The sequence below is a fragment of the Peromyscus eremicus genome, chromosome 18 (genome assembly GCF_949786415.1).
Source record: "Peromyscus eremicus chromosome 18, PerEre_H2_v1, whole genome shotgun sequence".
Lineage (NCBI taxonomy): Eukaryota > Metazoa > Chordata > Mammalia > Rodentia > Cricetidae > Peromyscus > Peromyscus eremicus.
The window spans coordinates 2826966-2854705 of NC_081434.1; the positions used below are offsets into that span (position 1 = coordinate 2826966).

The window sequence follows — 27740 nt, forward strand, 5'->3', positions numbered from 1 at the left end:
AGCGCATGCCTTTAATCCTGTCACTTGGCAGGCAGGGATCTGTCTGGATCTCTAGGAGTTCAAGGCCACACTGGAAACAAAGCCAGGTGTGGTGGCACAAGTGCCTTAAATTCCAACACTAGTTAACCATGGAGGTCTAGAGGCATGTACAGACAGACAGGAAGTGACAGAGCTGGGCAGGAAGAGGAAGTGATGTAGCTGGACTGGACAGAGAGAGCAAATCAGAGGGTAGAACAGCAAGGCATATAGGTGTGGGCAGACAGGAAGTCGCTCACATTTGGAAGGTGCCAAGTTGGTGAGGTGAGGTTGGCTGTGACTTTCCCTATTTCCCTGATCTCTCTCAGGCTTTCACCCCTATATCTGGCTCCGTGTTTTTTTATTTAATAAGACCATTTAGAAATTCATCTACATATGCTGGTTTCCATTCTGAGGTCAACACATATTTGAAGTAAACCGGTTGGTTTAGCTCAGTAGTTTTTTTCTGTCGTCTAAAGTCTCTCCACAGCTGTTCTTCCTTTCCCATCAGCATTGAGAAAATTCAAGGTTAATAAAGCATTATGCAATCTATTTTTAGGAGTCATTGTTACCTGTTTGTTTATGTAGCATATCCTTTAAAGTTTGATTGGATCTTTCATGACTTCTTGGCCTGTAGTATACCTGTAACATGCTTTATATTGTAATAAGCAAAAAACTGTCTCATTTTATTTGAGACATATGCTGGAGCATTGTCAGTCTTAATTTGTACAGGTATTCCCATGATGGCCATAACTTCTAATAAGTGTGTAATCACAGAATCAGCCTTTTCAGAACTCATAGGAGTTGTCCATTGACATCCTGAATAGGTGTCAATGGTTTTTTTGTTTTGTTTTGTTTTGTTTTTTTTTGGTCTGTACTAGCAAAAGCTAAATCCACTACACAGTGTGCTGCGTGGCTTGGAGACACCTCTGTGAACCACAATGGGAATCCACCACGCTGTAGGTCAAGCCCACATACTGTGAACCTGCCATACTATAGCTCAAGCCTGCACGCCATGGCATCTCTGTATCACGGATTGCCCGAGAGACACAACTAGGAAGCTGCTCTTGGTTTTATTTTAGAACCCTTTTTAAAGCTTTCTCAAGTTTAGGGTGGAAATTCTTGCTACCATGTTGGTCGCCAAAATGTAGCCATAAGTTTCTCTGGTCCCACTGGGCCTGCCTGGTCCCACAGTCCCACAGCCACTTATAAAATAATCACTCAGAAGCTTAATATGAATTACAAATTATATGGCCTATGGCTCAGGCTTCTCATTAGCTAGGTCTTATAACTTAACTCAACCTATTTCTATTAATCTATATGTTGCCACGTGGCCGTGGTGTTACTGGTCTGCTGACATCTTGTTGCTCCTTGGGTGGTGGGGCTGACGTCTCCCCCGACTCCATCCTTCTTCATCTCATCTTTAGTTTAAATGTACCACCTAACCTTATCCTGCCCTGCTATAGGCCAGTGCAGCTATATTTGTCAACCAATCAGAGCAACACATATCCACAGCATACAGAAAGACATCCCACAGCATGACCCTCAATGGTTCATCTATTTGAATACTTGGTCCCAGTTGGTGGAATTGTTTGGAAAGGATTAGAAGGTGTGTCCTAATGCATTTACCTTGATTGTTCTAGTATTAATAATAATAAAAAAAACTCTGGAGTCAGAAATTAAGATCAAAACCTGATAAATTAAAAAACAGCAGAGGAACGATCAGCTGATCATACTCTCTCTGTTTCCCAGATCGAAAAGCCCGAGAAACCTCTCCAAGCCCCCCTTTATCTCTTCCTATACCTCTCTATCCAACTCCATGGGTCCTCCGATATATCTATGGCTAATTCCAGTCAGCCAACCACCGGTTCAAGGTTTAGCTTTATTAGAAGCCCTGGAATGTCAGTGGGGACAAATGCCCCACAACGGTGTCCTTGTTGAAGGAGATGTGTGTCTGTGGCAGACTTGGAGGTTTCAGAAGCACAGGTCATCTCCTTCCATGTTGGCTCTCTCTCTCTTTGCCTCCTGGTTGTATCTCAAGATGTGAGCTCTCAGCTACTGCTCCAGCATCATGTCTGCCTGCTGCCATGCTCTCCACCGTGATGGTCATGGACTCACTCTCTGAAACTGTAAGCCCCAAATAAACACTTCCTGTTATAAGTTGCCTTGGCCATGTAACCCTTTTTGTTTGTTTGTTTTGTTTTGTTTTTTGTTTTTTTCGAGACAGGGTTTCTCTGTGTAGTTTTGGTGCCTGTCCTGGATCTCGCTCTGTAGACCAGGCTGGCCTCGAACTCACAGAGATCTTCCTGGCCCCGTCCCCTGGGATTATAAGGCGTGCACTACTGCCACCAGGTGGTCATGTTATCTTATCACAGCAACAGATAGTAATCTGTATTGTGTACCCTAATAAACTTGTCTGAGGATCAGAGGACAGAGCCAGTCACTAGATTAGACATTGAGACCAGAGAGTGATGGCACACACCCTTAATCCTATCACTTGGGAGGCAGAGATTGTCTGGATCTCTGTGAGTTCAAGGCCACACTGGAAACAGAGCCAGGCAGTGGTGGCACACACCTTTAATCCCAGTACTGGGAAGCACACACGCCTTTAATCCCAGGAAATGATGACAAGGTGTGAGGAAACAGGAACTAAAGCAGTTCAGCTGAGACCCTTTCAGGTGAAGACTCAGAGGATTTCAGTCAGAGGATTCATGGAGTTGGTGAGGTAGTAGATGGTGGCTGTGGCTTGCTCTGCTTCTCTGATCTTTCAGCTTTCACCCCAGTATCTGGTACTGGGTTTTTTATTAAACGACCATCTAAGATTCAAACAACACTAAGATGGTTGTCTAAGAGAACTGAGTCCTCCAAGTTACCCCCGGCCTCCACACACACCACGGCACTTGTGGTGGTTTGAAGAATGACTCCCACAGACTCATCTATTTTCATGTTTAGTCACCAGGGAGTGGCACTATTTGAAAGGATTATAAGGATTAGAGGTGTGGTGTTGTTGGAGGAAGTGTGTCACTGGGGGTGGGCTTTGAGGTTTTGAAAGCCCATTCCAAGCCCAGTGTCTCTCTGCCAGAGGATAAGGATGTAGCTCTCAGCTACTTCTCCAGCACCAGCTCTCTGCCATGATGATAATGGACTAAGCCTCTAAAACTGTAAGCCAGCCCCCAATTAAATGCTTTCTCCTATAAGAGTTGCAGTAGTCGCGGGCGGTGGTGGCACACGCCTTTAATCCCAGCACTTGGGAGGCAGAGCCAGGCAGATCTTTGTGAGTTCGAGGCCAGCCTGGTCTACAGAGCGAGATCCAGGAAAGGCGCAAAGCTACACAGAGAAACCCTGTCTCAAAAAAGCAAAAAAAAAAAAAAAAAAAAAAAAGTGTTGCAGTAGTCATGATGTCTCATCACAGCAATAGAACAGATTAAAACAGCAGTCAAATGCACCCTCTGCTACAAGTACACCACATAAATAAAAATGCTTTAAAATAAGGTGGAAAGCTGGGCATGGTTGTACAGGCTTTTAATCTCTCTTTAAAGATTTATTTATTATATATACAGTATTCTGTCTGCATGTGTCCTTGCAGGCCAGAAGAGGGCACCAGATCTCATTACAGGTGGTTTTGAGCCACCATGTGGTTGCTGGGAATTGAACTCAGGACCTCTGGAGTGCTATTAACCACTGAGCATCTCTCCAGCCCCTTGTTTTTTGTTTTTTGTTTTTTTAAGATTTATTTATTATGTATACAGTGTTCTGTCTGCATGTATCCTTGCAAGCCAGAAGAGGGCATCTGATCTCATTACAGATGGTTGTGAGCCTCCATATGGGTGCTGGGAATTGAACTCAGGACCTCTGGAAGAACAGTCAGTGCTCTTAACCTCTGAGCCATCTCTCTAGCCCCCAAAACTTTTAATCTCAGCACTTGGTAGACAGAGATAGGAGATCTCTGTGAGTTCAAGGTCAGCCTGGTCTACAGAGTGAGTTCCAGGACAGCCAGGGCTAATATGGAGGGACTCTGTCTCAAAATCAATCAATCCATCAGTCAGTCAGGGCTGAAGCAATGGTTCAGTGATTGAGAGCACCAACTCTTCTTCCAGAGGACCTGAATTCAATTTCCAGGACGCACATGGCCCCTCACATGTTCCCAACTCTGGTTGCAGAGGATCTGACATTCTCTTCTGACCTCCTCAGGCACCAGAAATGAATGTACTACACATATATACAAATAGGCAAAACACTCATACACATTAAATAAATAAACATTAAAAAACTAATGTAAAACATTAAATAAAATAACAAAAAATAAATAAAACCAGGAGAAACTGGATGTGTTAGGGTTTCTATGGCTGTGACGAAACACCATGAGCAAAAGCAAGCTGGGGAGGAAAGGGCTTATTTGTTTTAGACTTCCATATGGCTGATTGTTCATCACTGAGGGAAGTCAGGACAGGAACTCAAGCAGGGCAGTTCTCTGGAGATGGGAGCTGATGTAGAGGACACAGAGAAGTGCTGCTTACTGGCTTGCTCAGCCTCCTTTCTTATAGAACCCAGGACCACCAGCCCAGAAATGGCACCACCCACCATGGGGTGAGCCCTCCCACATTGATCACTAATTGAGAAAATGCCAAGCCAGGTGGTGGTGGCACATGGGCACACGCCTTTAATCCCAGCACTTTGGAGGCAGAGGCAGGTGGATCTCTGTGAGTTCAAGGCCAGCCTGGGCTACAGAGCAGGATCCAGGACAGGCACTTTGCAAAACTACACAGAGAAACCCTGTCTCAAAAAATAAAAAAGAAAAAGAAAGAAAGAAAAGAAAATGCCTTACAGCTGGATCTTGTGGAGGCATTTCCTCAGCTGAGGCTCCTTCCTCTCTGAGGACTCCAGCTTGTGTCAAGTTGACACACACAAAAGCAGCTGGGACACTGGTGTGTTGATCTATGCTTGTCATCCCAGCACTTGGGAAGTTGAGGCAGAACCGCTAGGAGTCTGGGGTCAGCCTGAGCTACAGAATAAGGAGCCTGACTCCCAAAACACGAAAACAATTCCCTTCCCACAGAATTCAGAAGGCCATAGAGGGGTCTTGAAACCAAAAGGCTCCATAATTGTCCAGCTGTGGACGGTGGGTCACATGACCTATGCACAGCTCTTTCTTTCTCTGTGGTCACTGGCCTGCCCTGACTTGGGGTCCCTTGTAACGTCTATGGATGGAACCTGTCAGTCATGCGGAGTGGCAGGTCGGTTCTGTGCATCTGTTCCCACCCGCACAATGGCTACCTGCATTGGTAAGGTCTCAGCTTACCCGTCCCTAGCCTCACCTCGTCTTGTTGTCGTTGTTTTAAACACACTTACCTTGCAGGCCCAAGAAGGTGGCTTAGAGCAGCGCTAGGGCAGGAGAGATCTGTTTGAGGGAAAGGTCTGCTTTCCTCCCACCACGCTTTTCTCTCAGGTGGGAAGCGGAGCTCCTGCCCTCTTCCCTGTACCCCGTCACCACGGCAACACCAATCCAAAGAGACAGGCTACTCCCCGGTCAGGCCCTGCCTCCAGGGACTGCAGTCTCCCCTGGTGCGCCCTTCGTTGGGCTCCCGCAGCTCCCGCCCTGGGCTCCTAGCTGGGCCTTGCACACTGGGAACCTGTCAAATTTAAGTCCGCGCGTGCAACCGGATTCCGAGGAGTGCCGTGTGCGCAGACGACCAGCAGAGGGCGCGAGAGGCCTTAAAGAGAGCCGAGTGGAGGTGGCCGCGGCCTCCAGAATTTGGAGACGGAGAAGGAAGGTTCTCTGGAGAGGTGCCTTATGGACAGAGGACGCCTCGGTGATCTGTGAACACACACCTGGCGCTTAGAACTTGAGCCCGTGCTCCTTTTTCATGTTCCTCGGGCCGCACACCCCCAAAAGACTCTTCTCCCAAAGCCAACCCAACTCACTTTGCGCAAACCCCAACTCTACCCCAATCCTCCACGTTCCCATCCAAGAGCGAGGCTGGCCTAGGAGACCACACAGCACGGAGAATGCTCGGTTACGACCCAGGAAAGCCGACGGCCGTACCCCCAATGTTAACTTTCCGGGGCGAGCTTCTCCATCCTCACCCCCCACCTCCCCCACCCACCCACCCACCCCTACCCTCGCCGCCCTCTGCAGCTGCGCAATATTTTCCCCAAAGTTTTCCTGGCCCTGGTTCAGGTCCTCTTCGTGGACAGCCGATCCCGGGATCCGCGCCGGGATTTACTGCCCACCAGGAGAAGCGTGTTGGTGGCGGGGGGGGGGGGGGGGGAGTAGTAGGCAGTATAGGGTCCCTCAAGGGAGGGGGAGGATCCTGGGGGTCCTGGGGGTGCCATAAGCCCGGCACCCCCTCTCTAACTTCTAGCCACCCCACCTCATCTTCTAGAACGGCCTGAAGGAAGGATGTTGGGAGTGAGCGGGAAGTGAGCGGCGGCGCGCCGGTGGCAAGGAGCGAGAAAAAGTTTTTGCAAAAGGGAGAGAGAGAGAGAGAGAGAGAGAGAGAGGGAAAAAAAAAAAAAGTTTGCGCTTCTCGCGGGTGGTCCCGGCTCGCGGCCCGGCGGGCTGGGCCGGCGGGAGGGCTGGGGGCCAGGTTGGGGGGGTGGGGTGGCACTGAAGTTTACGCTGCAGTGGCCCTGTCGCCCCCCCCTCCCCGCCGCACACCCCCCTCCTCCCCCTGCCCAGTTTCCAACCCTGGACCACGCATCCCGAGCCCTGCGCCCCGACGGAGGTGAGAGGGGGGCCGGAGGGGAGACCACCTGGGAGCGATGGGGGAGGGGGCTGCGGAGATGCTCCGACGCCTAGGGGGCTCACCCTGTCCCACCACGAGGAGCCCTGGGGCGCAGGGGCAGGCTGGGGTGGGAGAGACTGGGGCGAGCGAGCTGTTGGGAAGTTTGGATGTTTTCCTCGTCCTGCTAATTTAATGCGCGCCCCCTTTTCTCCGTGTCTCCCTTTTCTCCTGGCAGTCTGTCTGTCTCGGGTCCCTTTGTCTGCGCCCTCCCACCTCTTAGAAATCTCTCCCTTTCTTGAGGTTGGCATGAAGAGGCTGTTGGGACGGCCAGCTGGAGGTCTGCGCGGTAGAGGGAACCCCAGGTGCGTCCCTGCGCGCCGGTGGAAGACGTCAGTGTGTCCAAGAGGGGGACCCACCGCAAAGGAGGGAGCGCTCAGCGGGGTGGGCACGGCCGTGCCCGAGGGCCGGGCTGGGATTGGACTCTTGACCCGTGTTGTGACAGATGTCCCGGCGGCTGAGGCTTGGGTTTGGGGGCGAAGGAGTGTTTTTGGACCAGGGAGGAAGCTGGGGTGGGTCTCCGAACGTGTCGTGTGTAGGCCTTAGGAAAAATCCCTAGGAAAGTGGTGCTTCTCCGTCCTGAGGACTGTGTGGGCAGGGAGCAGGGGCTGGGGAGACCTTGTCCTGACCCTCTGACCTCAGGACCACCGGGGCAGCTGAAGCCAGGCGCCGGGAGACCCCTGCTGGGGCAGAGCGGGACCACGGGCCACCGCCAGCCTGTGCATCCCGGTTGGCCCCCCGCCCGAACGGGAGCTGGGGACCGAGGCCCCTCCTCTGGCTTGGACCACCCTGCCTGCCCTTGCTCCCGGCTCCGGAGCCTCTTTCAGGCCCCGTGACCCTGAAACAATCAACCCAGGACAGTTAGCTTTGGGGACCGGATCAAGGAGAGGGGACTCCACGGGGGCCGAGGGTTTGGGACGCCTGGGGAACCGGGGACTTGGTGGCATCGGCCTTTCCTTCCAGGGCAGGGAGAAAGATGGGCAGCTTGCTGGGAGAAAAGTTGTTGAGCGCGCGTGATTTTTCCCCAGGGGGCGGGGTCCAGCAGGACCCCCCCCCCCCATTACCTCCCTGGGCATCCCCGCCGGACGGACGTCTCCGACTCGCCCTTGACGTCACTAGGGGGTTCCCGGGGGTCTCTAGGGGTTAACCCTTAGGAAGCCGGCGGCGGAGACAGGAGCCCAAGGTGTCCTCTCCAATGCACACCTTATTTACTCCGGCGCGTCTTTCTCTGTCGTGTCTGGTTTCTTTCTGTCCCACTCCACTCTAGGGACCCCCACTTTCCAATAGTGCTCTTCCCCCCCCCTCCCCGCCCCGGGACACCACTGCCTGCTTTCAGGATGCGCTGAGAGAAGGGAAGAATGTTCCACCCTTCACCACCACCACCACCACCCCCCCCCCCCCGCCGCCCTCCCTCGCTTTTCTGGGCTCCCCGGGCGGGCGGGGGAAGCTGAGCCGTCTGCAGCCGGAGCCTGCGGCGGCGACTTGGGTGGGCCGGGAAGGCACGGGGGCGGGGAAGGCGGGACCGGGAGAAGGGGGTGGGGCCGGCTCCTGGGAGTTGGGGAGCAGGGGTACGGATGGGACTCGGGAAAATAGACATTGGTCATGAATCGGGGCTCTATGGGCAGGGTGATGATTCTGAGTGCTCTCCTGCCCCATCCCGCCCCGAAAACTTCTTCACCGAATCTGCAAAAGCTAGCGGCGTCCTTGCTAGTGGGAGAGAGAGGGGAAGGCGTGAGCTGGAGGCTGTGGCGCGCGTGGGCGAGGAGGGCTGTCGCCCCGTGTCCATCGGGTCTCCTGGGGGCGGGTCAGGCCATGGGGACCAGAAGATCAGCGTGACACCTTGGAGGGAGCGAGCCCCTGGTGTCGGGGGGGGGGGGGTCGTGCGCGAGTCCCTCCCCTCCCTTCCCTTCCCTTGAATGAGTCATAGCGGAGGAGGCAGGAGACGTGCCCCCTCATCCAGCTGCCAGCCAGCTGTGCCCCCCACCTCCCACCCCCACGTTAGTGCCAAGGTCGAGTTGGGAGGTCTTGGATGCGGGATCCGGGTCCCAGCTGGAGAAGGAGGAGTTAGCATAGGTACGGCCCCGGCCACAGCGCTCGCTTGGGCTGGGTCGCAGGGTCCGGGTTCCGTTCCCCACTTTTGCCCCGCCCTCACCCTAAATCCCAGCAGCATCCCGGGATCACCCACCGCGCCGGGCCGGCCGGCCCGCTCCCGGTGGTTCTCCACCCCACCCCGCCCCACCCCACCCTCCGCTCCCGGAAGGCCGAAAAACGTGGAGTGGAGTGAGAACTGGCTGAGAGGAGGAGAGCTGGACCTCGCACCAGCTCCTTGCTCTGCTGCTCATCAAGCCCATCCTCAAAGTTCCTTTCCAGTCCGTCCCCCTCCACCACCACCACCCCCAGACCAAAAGGGTTAGGTAGGCGCAGGTTCAAAACCCCTCAGAATGACTTTAGCTCCCATCCGTTTTACTCAGCAGACGGGAGATGCTGCTCTGAAGCCCTCATTCCCTCCCACACAGCTCTCTGTCTAAGAGGACAGATCGTTTATGGTCTCTGCTGGCCCCACCAGCTAGTCTGGACTGAAGCGAGGTCTCCCTCTACTGGACACTGGAGAGATTGCATAGGCGCTCTTGGGCGAGCAAGCAGCCTGGGCATGAAGTCAGACCTTCGGAGCATTTCCCCATCACACCAGCTGAAGGGGTGGAGGGACCATGGCATTAAAATCACCTGGAATTTATGTTAGATCAATTAGTCCGTAACTTTCCCATGTGCATACACAGACCGTGAGGCTTTTACCCGGTTCCCCCCACAAAAGATCCCTAAGACTTAACAGACGCTTCCGCCTGCTCTTTGGGATGTTTCTTCCTAACGCTGCCGGATGACATTATTTTCCACTTGATTCCAGTCTCTGAGAGAGAGGTTAGGGGCCCAAGGGGCTGGCGGCGGTTTCATGCCCACTGAGACTGACGTTTGTCTTCTGTTCCTCGCCGTCCTTATAACTTGGCAGATCTGCATCTTCCTGCAGTCTCCCTCATCCTTCCCTGAGACACCATGTTCAACTCCATGACTCCACCACAAGTCAATAACTATGGTGAGCCCTGCTGTCTCCGACCCCTCCCCAGCCAAGGGGTCCCCAGCATGGGGACAGAAGGTGAGTGTGTCTACCAGTCCCTGAGCCTTGAGGACTTGGCAGATCTCCTACCTAGCTCCAGGATCCCTTCCCCCCCTACCCCACGCTAGTTTGCTATCTACAGGAGGATTTCGAGACCCCATGCCTTGTAGGCTTGGAGTCTGGGATCATAGCTCATGGGGGTCTCAAGGTAAGCCCCGTCTCTCCCCATCCCAACGCCCCACTCCACCTGTCTCTCTTTTCCAGGATGTTCTGGTTTACCCTTTTGCCACCAAGCCAACTTTATGTCAGGGCCGCAGGGTTATGGGTCTGCCAGAGAGACCAGCGGCTGTACCGAGGGTGAGGACCCAGGCAATCTCTCTCCCCTCTCTGCCCCTCGGGGACTTGTTCTGAAGGAGGAGGTGGGAAGGCAAGGACCAAACTCAGTGGAGGAGATGTCTGGAGAGGAAAGGACTCAGAACGACCAAGAGGTCCTAGGTAGAGCAAGGCGAAAAACATTCTGCTCTTTTGAGTCAGGCCCCACCTACTGAGTGTGCAGAGACATGCACTTTTACTGTATCTTTCTTTTTAAATTTTTTTAAAGATTTATTTATTTATTAGGTACACAGAAGAGGGCGCCAGATCTCATTACAGAGGGTTGTGAGCCACCATGTGGGTGCTGGGAATTGAACTCAGGACCTCTGGAAGAGCAGCCAGTGCTCTTAACCTCTGAGCCATCTCTCCAGCCCCTCTGCTGTATCTTACCTCCTGTCTCCTGCCCTAGGGCCACTCTTCCCTCCTCCCCGGAGTTCGGTCAAGCTGACGAAGAAGCGAGCTCTCTCCATCTCGCCCCTGTCTGATGCCAGCCTGGACCTACAAACAGTCATCCGCACCTCCCCCAGCTCCCTCGTGGCTTTCATCAACTCGCGTTGCACATCTCCAGGAGGCTCCTACGGCCACCTCTCCATTGGCACCATGAGGTGCTGGCAGCCTCACACTAAGAGACCCCTAGAATATGTACTGAAACCCGTTAGAAGACTCCAGCCCTTCAAACCTCCAACCCAACTTGAATCTCTAACCCTCCCAAACCATTGGAACCCTTTTCAGAAACTCCCTGGGGCTTACTCAGCCAAGCCTTCCAGAAACCCACAGAATAGAGCGAAGACTCTGATCACCAACAGTCTTAAATAACCAACTCCTCTTCACCTAGCCCATCTCCAGGATTCCCACCCCAGATGAGTCACCAAAAGGGGACTTCGCCGTCCTATGGAGTCCAGCCCTGTGTTCCACATGACTCTTCTCGGGGTGCAATGATGCTGCACCCTCAGTCCCGGGGACCGCGTCCAGCCTGCCAGGTGGGGCTCTCCACATTGCATCCTGCTTGGCTTTCCCAGCTCAGGATAGGTGGGTGGTCGACTTGGCAGCCGGGGCAGGTGAAGGAAGATGGCAAACATAAAAGCCTTTGGTACTAGGAAGGTAGAGGTACAGATGGTAGGTTCCCCCTTCCTGGTTGACTCAGGCTCTCCCGGATGAGAGCACCCCCATTCTTCATCCCATTCACCAGTGCAGGCTGTGGAGGAAGTCCGTCCACATTCGTGGGGTTCCTGCTATTTGGGTGGGGACCCGTAGGGCAGAAGGACCTGGCAAGCTTTTCCTTCTGACTACTCCATCCTCCTTACCCTCACCTCTTCCCCTGGGGAAGCTGAAGTCGGAGCTGGACATGCTGGTGGGCAAGTGCCCAGAGGAGCCTTTGGAAGGTGACATGTCTAGCCCCAACTCAACAGGCACACAGGTAAGGGGATGGGCAGGACTTCCTCTGTGGGGTCTGAGCAAAACAAAAACGGTGCCACCCATGACCCTGAGATTGTCTCCTTTGCCCTAGGATCCCCTGCTGGGGATGCTGGATGGGCGGGAGGACCTGGAGGAGAAGCCTGAGCCTGAGTCTGTCTACGAGACTGACTGCCGCTGGGATGGTTGCAGTCAGGAGTTCGATTCCCAGGAGCAGCTGGTGCACGTGAGCCCCAGGGGGTAACAGATGGTTGGTGGGAGCCTGGAGGAGACTGAGTGGGGCGTTATGGTCTGTCGGAGGGCAGGAGGTTCAAGGGTGCTGGGGTCAGAGATTGCATGCTCAGCCCTGCAAGACCAAAGCTCCGGGTAGCTTTGCTCTAGAGGGCTGGAAGACCTGAGATGTGGGATGTGCCGCCGTCCTGACTCTTACTTCCCCCGAGAGGCAGAGCTGAGGAGGAGGATGAGTAGAGGGCTGAAGGGGATATGTCGCGGGCTTGGGTGGCATCGGGAACCTCGGAAAGCTTCGTCTTCTTCCTCCTCAGCATATCAACAGTGAGCACATCCATGGGGAGCGGAAGGAGTTCGTGTGCCACTGGGGGGGCTGCTCCCGGGAGCTGAGGCCCTTCAAGGCGCAGTACATGCTGGTGGTGCACATGCGCAGACACACGGGCGAGAAGCCGCACAAGTGCACGGTGAGGCGCCCGTCCCTCCCCATGTCGGGGCCAAGGTAGGGCCCACGGTAGACTTTTGCCTCCAAAGTCCTTCCTTCGTAAGCGAATGTTTAAAAACCTTGCTGAAGACTGTGTTGATAGAAAGAGGAACATATTGATATGTATTAAAATGTTTTCAGTTGAATTTTATGGGGTGGGGGCTTGCATTCCAAGGTGTGGATGTGGAGGTCAGGGGGCAACTTGTAGGACTCCTGGGGAATCAAACTCAGATTGTCAGGCTTGGCCACAGACACCTCTGTTCACTGAGCCATCTTGCTGGCCCTCAAATATGTTCTTGGTATGGTGGCATGCACCTGTTACCCTAGCACTTGAGAAGCTGAGGCAGGAGGATCAAGAGTTTGAGGCTAGGTCTCAAAAAACCAAAAACGCCAGGCGGTGGTGGCGCACGCCTTTAATCCCAGCACTTGGGAGGCAGAGGCAGGTGAATCTCTGTGAGTTTGAGGCCAGCCTGGTCTACAGAGTGAGTTCCAGGACAGGCACCAAAACTACACAGAGAAACCATATCTCAAAAAACAAAACAAAAACAAAAACAAAAACAAGCCTCGCCACATACCCTTAATCCTAGCACTAAAGTGGCAGAGGCAGGTAGATCTCTGTGAGTTCAGGGCCAGTTTGGTCTACGTGATGAGTTCTAGGCCAGCCAGGGCGACCCAATATAAAGAAATAGATGGCAGGGACTGGAGAGATGGCTCAGTGGTTAAGAGCACTGGCTGCTTTTCCAGAGGTCCTGAGTTCAATTCCCAGCAACCACATGGTGCCTCACAACTACTTGTAATGAGATCTGGTGCCCTCTTCTGGCCGGCAGGGATACATGCAGGCAGAACACTGTATACATAATAAATAAATAAATAATAAATCTTTTTTTAAAAAAATAGATGGCAAAACAAAATTAAGTTTTGGATCAAAAAGGGTTTCTCTGTGTAGCTTTGCACCTTTCCTGGAACTCTCTCTCTAGCCCAGGCTGGCCTCGAACTCACAAAGATCCGCCTGCCTCTGCCTCCCAAGTGCTGGGATTAAAGGCACGCGCCACCACTGCCTGGCTCAAAAAGTATATTTTTCCCCTTTGATTTTAAAAGAAATGAAAAGTGCTGGGCATGGTGGTGCACACCTTTAATCTCAGCTCTTGGGAGGCAGAGGCAAGTATATCTCTATCAGTTTGAGGCTAGCTTAGTCTACATAGTGAGTTCAAGGCCAGCCAAGATTACACAGTGAGACCCTGTCTCATTAGGCCAAAATAATAGCCAGGCATGGTGGCACAAGCCTTTAATCCCCACCCCTCGGGAGGCAGCGGCAGGCAAATCTCCGTGAGTTCGAGGCCAGCCTGGTCTACAAAGTGAGTTCCAGGCCAGTTCGGGCTACACAGAGAAACCCTTTCTCAAAAAACCAAAAATAATAATAAAATAAATGAAAACGTATTTCTGGATCCCTCATTGTGGGCTCCCTAGTAGTCTTGCTACCACATTGCTTGTGGATAGGCCCTGGGTCATTGCTGAAGGACCCTCACGTAACCTGACCCTCAGCTGACTCAGGCCACTCTAGGACACTCTAGCTCTGTGCAGAGAGACCTGCTCCAAGAGGCTCCCTGTTCACCGCTGTCCCCTACCCTGAGCGGTCTCCAGCTTCCTCTGCCTTTAGCTCCCATCTGCCCTTGTGCCTGAATCCTGGGATTCTCTTAGGTCCTCATGTCCCCCCCATTTTTTATTTATATTCTCTGGCGTAAACCCTTAAATCTCCATGTCCTGTCTGAGAAGTGGTGCTTGACCCTCTCCCGTCCCCCAGTTTGAAGGTTGTAGGAAGTCGTACTCACGCCTCGAGAACCTGAAGACGCACCTGCGGTCACACACGGGGGAGAAGCCCTACATGTGTGAGCATGAGGGATGCAGCAAGGCCTTCAGCAACGCCAGCGACCGCGCCAAGCACCAGAACCGGACGCACTCCAACGAGGTGAATGCCCAACTACCAGACTCTTCCCAAGGGAGGCGCTACCTCCTAAGCGTGTGCCCCTGTGAAGAGCCCCGTAACCCAGGACTCACTCCAGCGGGGAGTTCCCTTCCATGTTTCATACAGGAAACACTTTTCTGAAAGTAAGAATTTTTTCCTTACCCCTCTTTGGTCTGGCCATCCAAAGGTCAGTGTAAAGTAGACCCCTGACCCCTTCAACTTCTGAATGTATGTGGCCTCACAGCCTGGGCGGGGGTTGGGGGTGGGGGCGGGGGGGGGTGTCACCTCTTTTTTTCATAGGCCTGTATCATCTATTTTTTAAATCTTTTTTTTGTTTGTTTTTTTCTTTATTTAAAAAAAAAAAAGATTTACTTATTATGTATACATATACAGACCTGACGAGGGCACCAGAAGAGGGCACCAGACCTCATTACAGATGGTTGTGAGCCACCATGTGGGTGCTGGGAATTGAACTCAGGACCTCTGGAAGAGCAGCCAATGCTCTTAACCTCTGAGCCATCTCTCCAGCCCTGTTTTTCTGTTTTTCGAGACAAGGTTTCTCTGTGTAGTTTTGGTGCCTGGCCTGGATCTCGTTCTGTAGACCAGGCTGGCCTCGAACTCTCAGAGATCCGCCTGCCTCTGCCTCCCGAGTGCTGGGACTGAAGGCGTGTGCCACCGCCGCCCGGCCTGTTTTTAAGTCTTTCTATAAGCCTCTCATGGTTTACTCCACCCGAGGGTTCACGCCCCTTACTTCCTCGAAGGCTGTGTGTCCTCCCTCACCCACCCATCTCGTAGCTTTTCCCATTCTGTTTGTGTTCTTCTGCCTTGAACCCTGGGCCTTGCGGCTTGGCGACTCTACTCCACAGAAGCCGTATGTGTGCAAGCTCCCTGACTGCACCAAGCGCTATACAGATCCCAGCTCACTCCGCAAACACGTCAAGACAGTGCACGGTCCTGATGCCCACGTGACCAAGCGGCATCGAGGGGACGGCCCCTTGCCACGGGCACCCTCCCTCTCCACGGTGGAGCCCAAGAGAGAGAGGGAAGGGGGATCCATCAGGGAAGAGAGCAGATTGACTGTGCCCGAGGGTGCCATGGTGAGCCACCTAGGAAGTCTTGCCTCCACACCCCGCCGTGCCCTGCTGACCTCTTTCTAGCCTTTTCCTAGAAGCGTCCCCTCCTATATGCAGTCTGCTGTGGCCAGCCTGCCTGTCTTTAGTTTTAATGTTGCTCCATGGCTGACCCCAGATCTAAGGATGATGTTATAATTATTAGTTGTTTAATTGATCCAACGCATTCACTTTGTGGGGGGTGGGGGTGGGGTGGGGTGGTGCTTCTTGGACTCTGAACACATGGTAGGCAAATGCTCCCCGACTAAGCAAATCTTCGGCCCCCTATGGACTCTCTCTTAAATAGCACTTAACTATGTAGTTCCGAGCCTTAGGCGTGCATATTTCGTGTATTCTTCAAGAGAGGGAATAGGCAAAGGTAACTTGTCAGGGTCACAGGACTAAGCAGGAATGGAGCCCTGGGAGTCTGCACTCCAGCAGGGACCCTTCCTGTTTTCTTCTAGTTCACCCTAACCTCTTGCTGGCTTAGTCCTCTCTACCCTTGTCTGCCTGTCCCCAGCCCTTGCAATCCCTGGGAGCAGGCTTCAGCCACTCCCCCAGAGGGAGTGGGGGAGGGCGCCACCCTCCACTCTCATCCCCTCCACAGAAGCCACAGCAGAGCCCTGGGGCACAGTCCTCCTGCAGCAGCGGCCACTCCCCGGCAGGCAGCGCGGCCAATACCGACAGCGGGGTAGAAATGACGGGCAACGCGGGGGGCAGCACCGAGGACCTGTCCAGCCTGGATGAGGGCCCTTGCGTTGCGGGCGCTGGACTTTCCACTCTTCACCGCCTGGAGAACCTCAGGCTGGATCAGCTGCATCAACTCCGGCCAATGGGATCCCGGGGTCTCAAACTGCCCAGCTTAACCCACGCTGGTGAGACCTGGGTGTGGGAGGTGCGGCTCAGCTCAGCTGCGGATCTGTCCTGAAGCTGAGGTGGCGAGGTCACCCTGGAGTGGCCACACGGCATCTTTGCATCATCTGAGAAATAGTCCCCTTCCTTGAAGATGTTTTTCTTTCCATTGATCAGAAAATTGTATATCTAGGCAGTTGTACACCTGTCGTCCCACCACTGTGGAGACTGGGGCAGCAAGAGTGTTCAATATGAAAAACCAAAAAAAAAAGTTACTGGGTGGTGGTGGCGGCGGTGCACGCCTTTAATCCCAGCACTCGGGAGGCAGAGCCAGGCGGATCTCTGTGAGTTCAAGGCCAGCCTGGTCTACAGAGCAAGATGCAGGAAAAGGCGCAAAGCTACACAGAGAAACCCTGTCTTGAAAAACAACAAAACAAAACTAAACAAAACAAAAAGAGTGTTCAATACATCCATGATATGCTATCCCTGTAACTGTGTAGCAGCGTATGAAACTAACTGCCTGGAATCCTTGGGAAAGCAGAAAAAGAATAAGTGTGGGGAAAGGAGACAGCGCGGTTAGGGTGAAGAAGCCTGGGACTCCTTACTTTGGGGTTCCGGGTCAGGGCAGGGTGGAGGGCAGGGTGGGACCCACAGGGGCTCCCTACCACCTGCCTTTTCTCTGTCCTCCGCAGGCACACCCGTGTCGCGCCGCCTGGGCCCCCCAGGCTCCCTGGACCACCGCAGCCCCAGCTCCAGCAGCATCAGTTCCGCTTACACCGTCAGCCGCCGCTCCTCCCTGGCCTCCCCTTTCCCTCCTGGATCCCCACCAGACAACGGGGCGTCCTCCCTACCCGGCCTCACACCTGCCCAGCACTACATGCTCCGTGCCAGATACGCCGCCGCTGCGTCAGCCCGGGGGAGCGGCACCCCGCCCACCGCAGCGCACGGCCTGGATCGCATGGGGGCTCTCCCTGTACCTCCTTGGAGAAGCCGAGCCGAGTACCCAGGGTACCACCCCAACGCGGGGGTCACTCGGAGGGCCAGTGACCCAGCCCGGACTGCCGACCACCCTGCCCCAGCCAGGGTCCAACGGTTCAAGAGTCTGGGATGTGTCCACACGCCCCCTGGTGTGGCGACAGGACGGAGCTTCGATCCCCACCTCCCTACCTCTGTCTATTCGCCACAGCCCCCCAGCATCACTGAAAATGTTGCTATGGATACCAGAGGGCTACAGGAGGAGCCGGAAGTTGGAACTTCCGTGATGGGCAACGGTCTGAACCCATACATGGACTTCTCATCGGCTGATAGTCTGGGATACGGGGGACCCGAGGCAATGGCCGCTGGGCCTTATGGAGCGAGGGGTCCAGGTTCCCTGCCTCCTGGGACTGGTTTGCTGACCAACTATGGCCCTAGCCACTGTGCCCAGCAGGGCTCCTATCCTGACCCCACCCCGGAAACATGGAGTGAGTTTCCTTCCCATTCTGGGATGTATCCCGGCACTAAGCCTCCAAGTGGAGCCTATAGCCAGTGTCCTCGACTTGAACATTATGGACAAGTGCAGGTTAAACCAGAACAAGGGTGCCCCGTGGGGTCCAACTCCACCGGACTGGCACCCTGCCTCAATGCCCACCCCAGTGAGGGGTCCCCAGGCCCACAACCTCCGTTTTCCCATTACCCCCAACCCCCTCCTCCCCAGTACCCCCAGTCGGGTCCCTATCCTCGGTCTCCCCATGATTATCTTCCGTCAGAACACAGGCCTGGCCTCGGTTTTGACTCCCCCTCTCATTCCACAGGACAGCTCAAAGCTCAGCTTGTGTGTAATTACGTTCAGTCCCAGCAGGAGTTGCTGTGCGAGGCTAAGGGCCGGGGAGGGTTCCCCGACCAGGAACTTCTCTACCAGGGCTCCAAGTTTCTGGGGGGTTCCCAAGCTCATCAAAGCCCTGCCAAAGGGCCAGCAGCTACCTATGGATCTGGCTTTGCACCTGCTTTGGCCAATCACAAGTCAGGCTCCTTTCCCACCCCTTCACCGTGCCAAGAGACTTTTGCAGTGGGGGCGAACCGGCCTTCCCACAGGCCAGCAGCAGCACCACCCCGGCTTCTGCCTCCACTGCCCTCTTGCTATGGACCGCTCAAGGTGGGGGGCACCAACCCCAGCTGTGGACACCCTGAAGTGGGCAGGTTGGGCGCAGGCCCCGCCTTGTACCCTCCCCCTGAAGGGCAGGTGTCCAACCCTTTGGACTCCCTTGACCTGGACAGTACTCAGCTGGACTTCGTGGCTATTCTGGATGAGGCCCAGGGGCTGAGTCCTCCTCCTTCCCATGAGCAAGGGGACAGCTCTAAAAATACCCCACCTCCCTCTGGACCTCCCAACATGGCAGTGGGTAACATGAGTGTCCTGCTGGGGTCTCTGCCCGGAGAGACCCAGTTCCTCAACTCTAGTGCCTGAAAGGATAAGGAATCCCAACCAGGTCATGTTTCCTAGATGGCTACATGAGGTGCCCAGGGATGGAAGGTTTGGGCTGGGGACTGTATTTAGTCTATTATGTTCCAGAAAAAACCTTTAATAATGACAGTTTCCTGACAATAAAGGAATGCTGAGAAGAAGTGCCTGATCCATCAACTTGGGGAGGGTGGAAGTGGGCTCATACACCGTCCTCTTCAGAAAACTCCCACATCTAGCTCAAGTGAGACTCAGGACGGGGAAGAGTGTCCTCAGGGAGAGAGTTTACGGGATGTCTTCAAAAGAAGACCTGCCCCCCTCTCAGGAAACCAGCGGGCAAATGGCAGGAGACGTCTTCCTTTTTCCCGCCCACGTCAGGTGAAGAGGCTGGCAAAGTTGTTGAGCATCAGTTGGATGAGCTGCCCAGGGTAGAATACGTGGGCTGTCATGTCAGAGGTCTCCTGCTCGGGTCGGAACAGCGTTGGTCCAAACACAATCCCCAGGTTGTGGGCAGTCATTCGGTTCTTGTCTGCGTGTGCAATCACCCTGAGGACAAAGCCAGGGAAAGGGGAGATAGGCAACAGCCACCCACTGCAAACCAGAATAGCTCCATCAGGGCTGAGCAGGGCAGAGACCACTCTGGGATCCCTCCACGTGCTGCCAAAGGAACCTAGTACAGACCCAAAGAGGACCAGGGACGGGCCAGTGGAGAAGCCTTCAGGATACAATCTGGAGGCACAAGTCCGTTAGAACTGCTCGGTTCTCAGCTCCAGGGACAACCCCTAGAGTCCTCTCATAAAGTGGGAGGCTCAGCTAAAGGAGCCGCCCTGCCCCGCGGGAGACTAAGGCCAGGGAAGGGAGAGGGGATTCTCTTATGTCTCTCACAGCGTTCCTGGTCCCCCAAGGGATGCTCAGCTAGCCACAGGCTTGGACACATGTCGGTGTGCCCCATCTCCATGCTGCCTGATCGGAGTCCCCACAGACCACCCACTCGCCAGCACCATGAGGCTGTTGAGACTTCCTGACCTGCACAAATGCTCCAGGATGTACTGCAGTGTGTCATGGTTGGGCTTCGGCAACAACTCCACTAGCTTCTTTATTTCCGCGAGACACTGCTCTGGCTCAGAAAGTTCTAGAGAGCGACAGGAAGGACAGGAGAGGGAGGTCAGGGGGAGCGATACCGCTGGGTGGGCAAACTCCCTCTTTCCCACGCCCATGCACGGTATCATTTGTCCAGCGCTCTCCCCTCCCCCTCAGGTACAAGAGATTCACCCAGGGCCTTGCATATGATAAGCACGCGATTTACTGCTAGAGCCTCCATTTTTTTTTTTTTTTTTAAGACAGCGTTTTTCTGTGTAGTTTTTGGTGCCTTTCCTGGAACTCACTCTGTAGCCCAGGCTGGCCTCGAATTCACAGAGATCCTCCTGCCTCTGCCTCCCGAGTGCTGGGATGAAAGGCGTGCATCACCACCCGGCAACCCTCCACCCTTTGACACAGCTCAACAGCAACCTTCAGAATTCTTTCCAGCTCAGCCCTCTAAACATTCACACACACACACACACACACACACACACACCCAAACACCCAAACAACTAGAACTGGCATGTAAATTATCCTCCATCCTTGTAAATAAAGATGGAAGGGACCCTCTGTGTCAGGAGCACTGTACTCTTGACCCTTACCGAGGGTGCCACGAAAGTGTGGCAGCAGCGGCGGGGGCACCAGAGGCTGCGGCAGCTCCCGGAAAAAGAGCTTCAAGGCCCCGGTGACCACATGGATGTCATCCCATTCGGCGCTGTCTAGATCTAATTTGCCTTCTGGGAGGAAAAAGAGGTTCCTTGGGTTGAAGGCTCAGAAGAGACAGAGAGATCCAGACTCAACGGTCAGGAATTGGGGGGACATCTGGTTAAGAACGTGGTGATGGTCCACAGTAGGGCGACAAAGAGAGGATGATGGGGACAGCCTTTGTAGGGGCGTGGCGTGGGCTGTGGGGGCGTGGCGTGGACTGTGGGGGCGGGGCGGGGCGGGGCGGGGCGGGGCGTGGGCGGGGCGGGGCGTGGGCGGGGCGGGGGGGGTCCATGGCGCACAAAGAGGGCATGTCCGTCAATTTCTCGAGCGTCTGAGGGGCCTCCTGGGTGAGTACCTTGTCCTGGCTGTTCTGGGAACATGTATCTCCCATCAGAGGTCACTGCCCGCTCTGTAACATGCATGAGGAGAGACCCGCAGCTGAGACACGCAGGTCCAGCTCCCTCGCTCAGAACCACTCTGGGCTCCGAGGTGCCGGGTTCTTAGGCCCGTTGCTTCCTCCCAGGCCCTCTCACCTCTGTCTACCAAGAAGCGAAGCTTCTGGACCACCGCCAGGTTCCCACTCACCCGGTAGATGCCGTCCACATCCAGACCTAGGAGGCGAGGCACAGGGAGGTGACGCTCTAACAGTGTGTGTGAGAAGGGTCTGGGGGAGAAAAGGGTCCCTAGGAAGGCAGAGACGGAGCGAGGGGACCCCAGGGCTTCAAAGGGGAGATTTTTTTGGAGTCTTTGGAGAAAACCACCTTTTTTATCCACAGCCTCAACACAAAGCCGGACAAAGCTGGGCACGGTGTCCCCTTCCCTTTGGCACAGCGACTCCAACTGGCAACCGAACACTTGGTCTGCAGAGCAAGTGAAGGGGGAGATTATTAGTAAGGTCTCCAGTACCCACGTAAGACAGGGCCTGCTGCCCCGTGGGGGTACGGACGGCTCTCTGCTCCTCCAGTAATGAGGAGTAGGGGGAAACAGATGTCAGTAGGTTCTAACTGGTTCTGGAAGCTCTACTTTGAACCTCACTAGATTTCTGGTTAATGCTAAGATTAGGAATATGAAAGATTCTGAGAACACACCTATCAGTCCTGGCATGGTGCTTCCCCCCCCCCCCCCAGAGAGGGTTTCTCTGTGTAGTCCTGGCTGTCCTAGAACTCACTTGGTAGACTAGGCTGGCCTCGAACTCCGAGATCCATCTGAGTGCTGGGGTAGAGACGTCGCCACCACCCAGCGTGACGCCTCTTACCCGTAATCCCAACGACACTTAGAGGCTGAGGCAGGAGGATTGCCCAAGGTTGAGGGCAATCCTGAGATGGATACTGAGAGTATGTTTCAACCATAATAAAATCCGAAAACCAAAATCTACACAAAACAACGACACTAGATCCGGCCCAGCCTACCCCGGAACAGGCCCCGCTCCTGGAGGCTCTGCAAGGTCGGTCTCTTGGCGATCAGCCGCTTCAACTTGTTCCGCACGCGGTTCTTCTGCTCGGTGCCCTCGGCACACCGATCTGCCCAAACCGGGGGGCGGTGAGCGCGAGCGGAAGGACGGACCCCTTCCCTGCACCCCAGCCCGGCCGGCTCGCTCCCACTCCGTACTGGAAATCCTTCGGCTGCTGAGCCGGATCAGCGGCTTGGACACCGGCTCTGACTCCAGCTCGTCATCCTCCCCGGCGCTCAGCTCCGCCAGCTCGGCGGGTCCCGAGCCGGACAGACGCAGCTCCAGGGGGTTCTCTCGATCCTAGGCCCCGGCGGCGGGGGGGCGGGAGGTGGGGAGGGAGAACATCCGCAACCTCCACATTCCAGCCTGGGCCAAGGTCTGGGCTCCACGCACCCCGAGGCCGCCTGGCTCCCCCCCCATCCCCTCCCCGCCCCCCGGCCCACGCGGGTCCCCCTTTCCCGGGGTGCCTTCGGGGGGGGTGTGCACCCTCCTCACCAGCCGCTCGATGACGGCTCGCAGCGCGCGGTGCCAGGCTCGCAGCTCGGGCTCCTCGTCCGACTGCAGCAGGAACTCATGGCCCGGGACCGTCCGGATCTGGGGGGGTCGGGCGGGGCGAGGCTGGCGTCAGCGGGGACGAGCGCCCTCGGGTCCCCCCCACCCGCCCGCCCCGTCCCCCGAGTCCCTTTGGGGACGCGCGGCAGGGCGCTCACGTGCAGGACGTTGCGGCGGCTGGACAGGTGGCGCCCGTTAGCCAGGGCCGCCCCGCGCAGGTCCACGCTGCTCTCCGGCCGGCTTCCAGCTGGCGCCTGGCCAGGACGGGAGAAACTGAGGCCAAGAGCTGGTGTCCCCACCGCTTCCCTCTCGGGAGGGAGGAGTGGGGTGAGCTGCTTCCCCTTTCCTTTACCTTACTCTCCATTTCCTTCCTCGCCGACCCCCCCCCCCGTCTTGGTCGGCCTTGACGCACCAACCAGTAACCCCCAAACCCTTGCTGCTCCCCCCTTGGCCGATGCTCACCCAGCCTTGGGAAGGCGCAGACTGCGGCGGCCGCTCTCGGTAGAACACAAGGCTGTTGCCAGTTAACACCACCCAAGCCGGGCCCCAGTTCTTCCTGTGTGGGGAGGGGAGGAGCGAGGTAGCTAAAAGGTCACTTTAGAACGTCACCTGGGGTGCCTGAGCTCCCCGGCGCCCTCCCCGGCGCTTTCTACCCTGTGAAATGCAACAGCCCAGACCCCTGGCATGTTCTACGTCCTCACCTGAGTTTACGGCCTCCTTGAGCAATCTTGGTCATGTTGATCAGGCCTGACTTTTCCTCCTGGGAAAGGTATGGAGTACTGTCTGTCAGCCGCCCTGCGCCACCCACAGCCGCCAAGGGTTCTCTCTAAGGGGTGAGGTCCGTTCAAGTTTTGGGGTCGGAGAGACTGGAGAAGAGCAAGCATCCAGAAAGAAGATGCTTTCCAGGAGCAGGAGTCAGGGTGGCGGAGCAGAGAGGATCTTAGCACTCTGAGACAGGAAAGACTCACATGGGGGTCATCCAGGTGTGGCAGACCGGGGCAGGACTGCAAGGCTGTCGGCTGGTCTGAGAGGTCTCCCCAGGGGCCGCTTCGGCTGAGGCTTGGTAAACCCTGAGGATGGGGAATTGAGACAGGTAGAGGGACCTTCAACCTGGAGGTCCTAGGTCGCAAGAGGAAGAGGAGTGTGGCTGTTGGCGAGGTCGATGCTACAGTGGGTAATGAAGAAGCCTTACATAAGGGGAAAGTCATAAAAAAGTAACAGGAGTGTTCTCACCTGTGGATCAAGCCATTCCTGAGGTTGTAGGGCACCAACGTCCCTAATCAGAGTCTCTGTCTGTTCCATGGAGCCAGGTTTCTGGGTGTAGGGGGAGACAAAGCAACATCCAGATGGACCCCAACAGTTCAACACTTCTCACGGTGTTCTCTCTCTTCTGACCTTCTGACATCCCCAGAGAGAAATGGGGCAAAGGGGACTGAAGGGACAGTGGGACAGGCAGGAGGAAGGTGTCTTGAATGTAACCGTGGCACAGGAGCAGCATCCAGGGGGGGGAATCAATCGTTACAGGGGTTGTTAGTTATGGCTGAAGCCTGGGTCGTGGCCGCCTAGCAATCTAAGCTTTGCTACTAGTCCCCAATAACCAATCGAAGAGACAGTGCTGCAGGGCAGAGAACAGTTTTTCCGGGGCTGGATAGGTGGTCCTTTGGTTAACAGCACTGGGTGCCTTCTGGAGGGGCCAGGAGATGGGGGTGCAGTTGGATTTTGAGCATCCTCATTAGGGCTAAAAACTCCAGTTCCTGGAGATCTGACACCCTCTTCTGGTTTCTGTGGACACTGCATGCATGTTGTACACACGCATACATGCTGGCTGGCAAAACACCCATACACATAAATTTATGCATTCAGTGTGGCCACACTGAGAAGTGGATCAGTCATATAAACAGATCCAATGATCCCCGATGCTGCTTTTGGGGTCTAACATGAGGTTTAGGTTTGAATAGAGGGCAAGAGATAATCATAAAGCCAGGCATGGGGGCACACCCCTTTAATCTCAGCACTGGGAGTCAAAGGCAGGCGGATCCCTGTGAGTTCGAGGCCAGCCTGGTCTACATAGTTCCAGGGCAGCTAGAGACCCTGTCTGGGGTGAGGAAGGGGTAATCGTGACTGAGCAGTGTGGCCCTCGCCCATCTGTGTCTCAGCTCCGTTCTCTGCTGCAGGAGGACCTGCCTGACAAGTTATGAGAACAGTGTGAACTGCCCTCCTCCTGGGAGACAAGTTCCTTCTCTGGCTGATATCAGGACCGCAGCTTTTTACTTCCCGGCCTAAGACTCCTGGGGCAATTCTAATTCCTTGGGGTCCATGTCTCGATGGTCTGATAGCTGAAGGAAGAGACACAGTCTTTCTCTTTAGAATTCTGTCCTGTCTGAAGATGCTCCCAGGCATCCAGCCTGGGGGGCCAGGGGGGGGGGGTTGGGAGGGGATACAAGGTCTTCGGGACAGGGACCCTGGACATGGAGAAGGCCAACCAGATTACAATACACAGGGAGCTCTGGCAGGAGGGGCTGGGATCCTGCCTGCCAGGGAAATGGGGAAGAAGGAGGTGGTTGTTCTGCCCCCCCAACCCCCCCACCCCGGTCCCTCCCAAATCCCCCATTTACTCACCGTCAGCTCCGGGCCAGGGTGACCCTGGTACGGGGTAGAAACCCCAGTCCCCGGCTGCTTTTTAAAAATTCTCCTCACAGCCTTCTTTGCTCTTCTCCTCACTTCCTGTTGCCAACTTCCCTCCTCCCCCACGCAACCCCGCCCCAGGGCTGCAGGAAAGGGGAACAGGCTTTTGGGGGGTGGGGTGGGGAAGAGAGAGTGCCCCTTCCTCACATCATTCCCAGGAAAGGACAACACCAAGAAGTGAGAGGCCACTCTAGGGCCAGGGGCGTAGGAGAGGAAGGACCGTTTTCTTATCCACAGGAGACAGAGGAGAGGGAGCCAGGCTTGCTTGTAATCCCAGCACTTGGGAGGCTGAGGCAGGAGGATTATAGGAGTTGGAGGTCATCTGGCCTACCTAAGGAGTCCAGCTCAGCTGGGCCGGCTACAGAGTGAGACCCTGGCTCAAAATGCAACTGATGGGGGGGGGGGGGGAGTTACAACTTGAGAGGGAACTTGCTGGTGTCCTGACTTGAAGACAGGACAGAGGACAAACCTTGCCCTGGGCTAGGAGTCAGAACCAGAGAAAAAGCAGTCTGTGGGCCGTTCCTTCCTTCTGTCCTGCTGGACTCCCATCCCCTCAGGGCCTGTGTGGCTGTCCTCTCATCCCCTGTTGGCTTATGGCCATTCTTCCTGTCTGCTCAGGCTCTCTGCAGTGCGCCTCGGCCTCCTCACGGGATTTGTCTGCCGTATTTTGTGTCACCCTCTCCCGGCCTCAGTCCTTCAAGGGAGGGAAGCTGTCTGGCCTCTTTACCACTGTGCCCAGAACAGGGCCGTCTGCTGTGTAGCTGACAGAGCACACTCTGATGAAGATCTGGAACTCACCATATCGGCCCTGGCCTCTGTCATCGAGCCTTCCTGGGAGAGAGATCTTTCTCTCGGCCCTTCCTTGAGGGCTTTCAGGAAGCAGGGCTTCAAACTGGCCATGCTGACGCTTCTGCACATTTTGTGGGGACAGGGAGGAGGCTGCTCGGAAGTAACCTGGGGTTCCTGAGACAGGTAGAGCTCCTCCAGGGAGCCATGAAACAGCTTTGTCCCTGGAAAGAGAGACAGGGAGGAGTGGCAGGTGATGACAGATTAGGGACAGAGCCGTCAAGGAATGCAGAGGAAGGCTGCCGGAAATGGCTTGAGACCTAGACAGCTTAGAGCTGGAGGGGGTAGAGGGGGGCACCACCGGGTGTGTGTGAGAACAACAGGGCTTAGCAAAGCAAAGCAAGACAAGGGGTGGGCAGAAGAGAGAGGCAACCCACTGGGTAACTCTCTCAAGCCAGGGAAGGTGAAAGGGAAAAAGCTTGCAGTTTACTCACGGGATGCATTGTGGGTAGCCTCTGCTGGTCTCGGGCAGGAGAGCGATTCCTCGGTCATGTAGGCAGCTGGAACAAAGACGGGCCGGGAGCTGGGGGACGCTCCCAGGCGCCTCGCCAACCACCAGTCTGAGTTGGTCTTTCGGAGCAGTTGGAACCTGTCACCTTCAGCCAGAGACACCTGGCGGCCATCCGCCCCAGTATACGTGAAGGGGTAGAGGACACAGAGCTGGGGTCCCTGAGAGGGGCTTTGTAGGCTCAGTCCCAGATTACCCCAAATACTCGGCCACCACCGGCCCGAGAGCATCGTGGCCACCACTGTCACCTGTGGGAGAAAGGGGTGAAGTTCCAGAAGGAAGTAGGAGCGGGTGCCTCCACACCAAGGGACATGGCTCCAAGAGTGTGTGTGTGTTGGGTGAGTGAGGACAGGACCCTTGGAGTGAAAAGGAAGGGGTAAACAGAAGCCCCGAATGGGAGAGATCTGCACAGGTTTGGGGGCTGAGAACTCCTGCGTGACGTGTCTGATGAGGAAGTGTATAAATAAGGTGAGAGAGGATGTGGTCAGCAGGCCTACATGGCTGGCGAGGCAGGAAATCAGAAAAGATGACCGAGCTTGGTAATTTTTTCCTTTAAATACCTTGCGGAGGTCACCTGAAGTTCCAGGGGCAGGAAGGGTTGGTCCCGGGTGCTTTGGGGAGGCCTGAGCTGGGCACGGAAAGACCACGAGGAAGAAGAATCAGGCTGAGAGAGGAACAGAGACGAAAGTACAAGAGGTGACGACTATTCAAAGGTTCTGACTTACGACCCTTTATTAAGTTTGCACAGACCTCAGTGTTTCCGAGACCAACTGCCTCAGACTTAAACCTTTGTGTTTCCTGTGCAGACAAGCAATAAACAGCAAGAAACAGTGAGAGGGAAAGAGAGGGACTGAGAGAGAGAGAGAGAGAGAGAGAGGGTTCGCATCACCTTCAGCTTATCTAGGACACACCGTCCTCTGCATCAGCCTTCTGGAGGGTCCCCAGGTTTATTGTGGAGCTCTGTTCATCTGCATTTTTGTGTCACGCGTATGAGTGTTTTGTCTGCCTGTCTGTCTGTGCACCACCACCCGAACGTCTGGTGCTTGAGGAGTCCAGGAGAGGGTGTCGGATCCCCCGGAACTGGGGGTTCAGGCAGTTGCGAGCTGTCATGTGGGTGCTGGGAACTGAACCCCGGGTCCTCTGGAAG

General features: G+C 55.3%; 2 protein-coding genes across 2 annotated transcripts; one reads left to right on the plus strand and one right to left on the minus strand.

Annotated features, from left to right (window-relative positions):
• Nucleotides 1–9545: 9545 nt before the first annotated feature.
• Nucleotides 9546–18928, plus strand: Gli1 (GLI family zinc finger 1). Its single transcript, XM_059245105.1, has 11 exons — nucleotides 9546–9945; nucleotides 10171–10263; nucleotides 10688–10883; nucleotides 11114–11258; nucleotides 11606–11695; nucleotides 11786–11917; nucleotides 12234–12383; nucleotides 14202–14366; nucleotides 15230–15460; nucleotides 16080–16347; nucleotides 17017–18928. The coding sequence occupies exons 1-11, from the start codon at nucleotides 9846–9848 to the stop codon at nucleotides 18768–18770; spliced, it is 3324 nt and encodes a 1107-aa protein (XP_059101088.1). The 5' UTR covers nucleotides 9546–9845; the 3' UTR covers nucleotides 18771–18928.
• On the minus strand, nucleotides 18865–26838 carry Arhgap9 (Rho GTPase activating protein 9). Its single transcript, XM_059245098.1, has 16 exons — nucleotides 26520–26838; nucleotides 26038–26249; nucleotides 23788–23868; nucleotides 23523–23624; nucleotides 23256–23314; nucleotides 23017–23110; nucleotides 22713–22808; nucleotides 22498–22596; nucleotides 22161–22302; nucleotides 21962–22072; nucleotides 21314–21412; nucleotides 21086–21163; nucleotides 20908–20961; nucleotides 20447–20581; nucleotides 19791–19896; nucleotides 18865–19310 (listed from the first exon to the last, which is right to left on the minus strand). The coding sequence occupies exons 1-16, from the start codon at nucleotides 26821–26823 to the stop codon at nucleotides 19139–19141; spliced, it is 1944 nt and encodes a 647-aa protein (XP_059101081.1). The 5' UTR covers nucleotides 26824–26838; the 3' UTR covers nucleotides 18865–19138.
• Nucleotides 26839–27740: the final 902 nt, after the last annotated feature.

Coding starts and splice junctions, on each gene's coding strand:
- Gli1 (XM_059245105.1), top strand. CDS start 9,846: ATGTTCAACTCCATGACTCCACCACAAGTCAATAACTATGGTGAGCCC. Junction 9,946..10,170: donor CCCCAGCATGGGGACAGAAG/GTGAGTGTGTCT, acceptor TCTCTTTTCCAG/GATGTTCTGGTTTACCCTTT. Junction 14,367..15,229: donor ACCGGACGCACTCCAACGAG/GTGAATGCCCAA, acceptor TCTACTCCACAG/AAGCCGTATGTGTGCAAGCT.
- Arhgap9 (XM_059245098.1), bottom strand. CDS start 26,823: ATGCTCTCGGGCCGGTGGTGGCCGAGTATTTGGGGTAATCTGGGACTG. Junction 26,250..26,519: donor GGCTACCCACAATGCATCCC/GTGAGTAAACTG, acceptor CTCTCTTTCCAG/GGACAAAGCTGTTTCATGGC. Junction 21,413..21,961: donor GGAGCGGGGCCTGTTCCGGG/GTAGGCTGGGCC, acceptor CTTGCTCTGCAG/ACCAAGTGTTCGGTTGCCAG.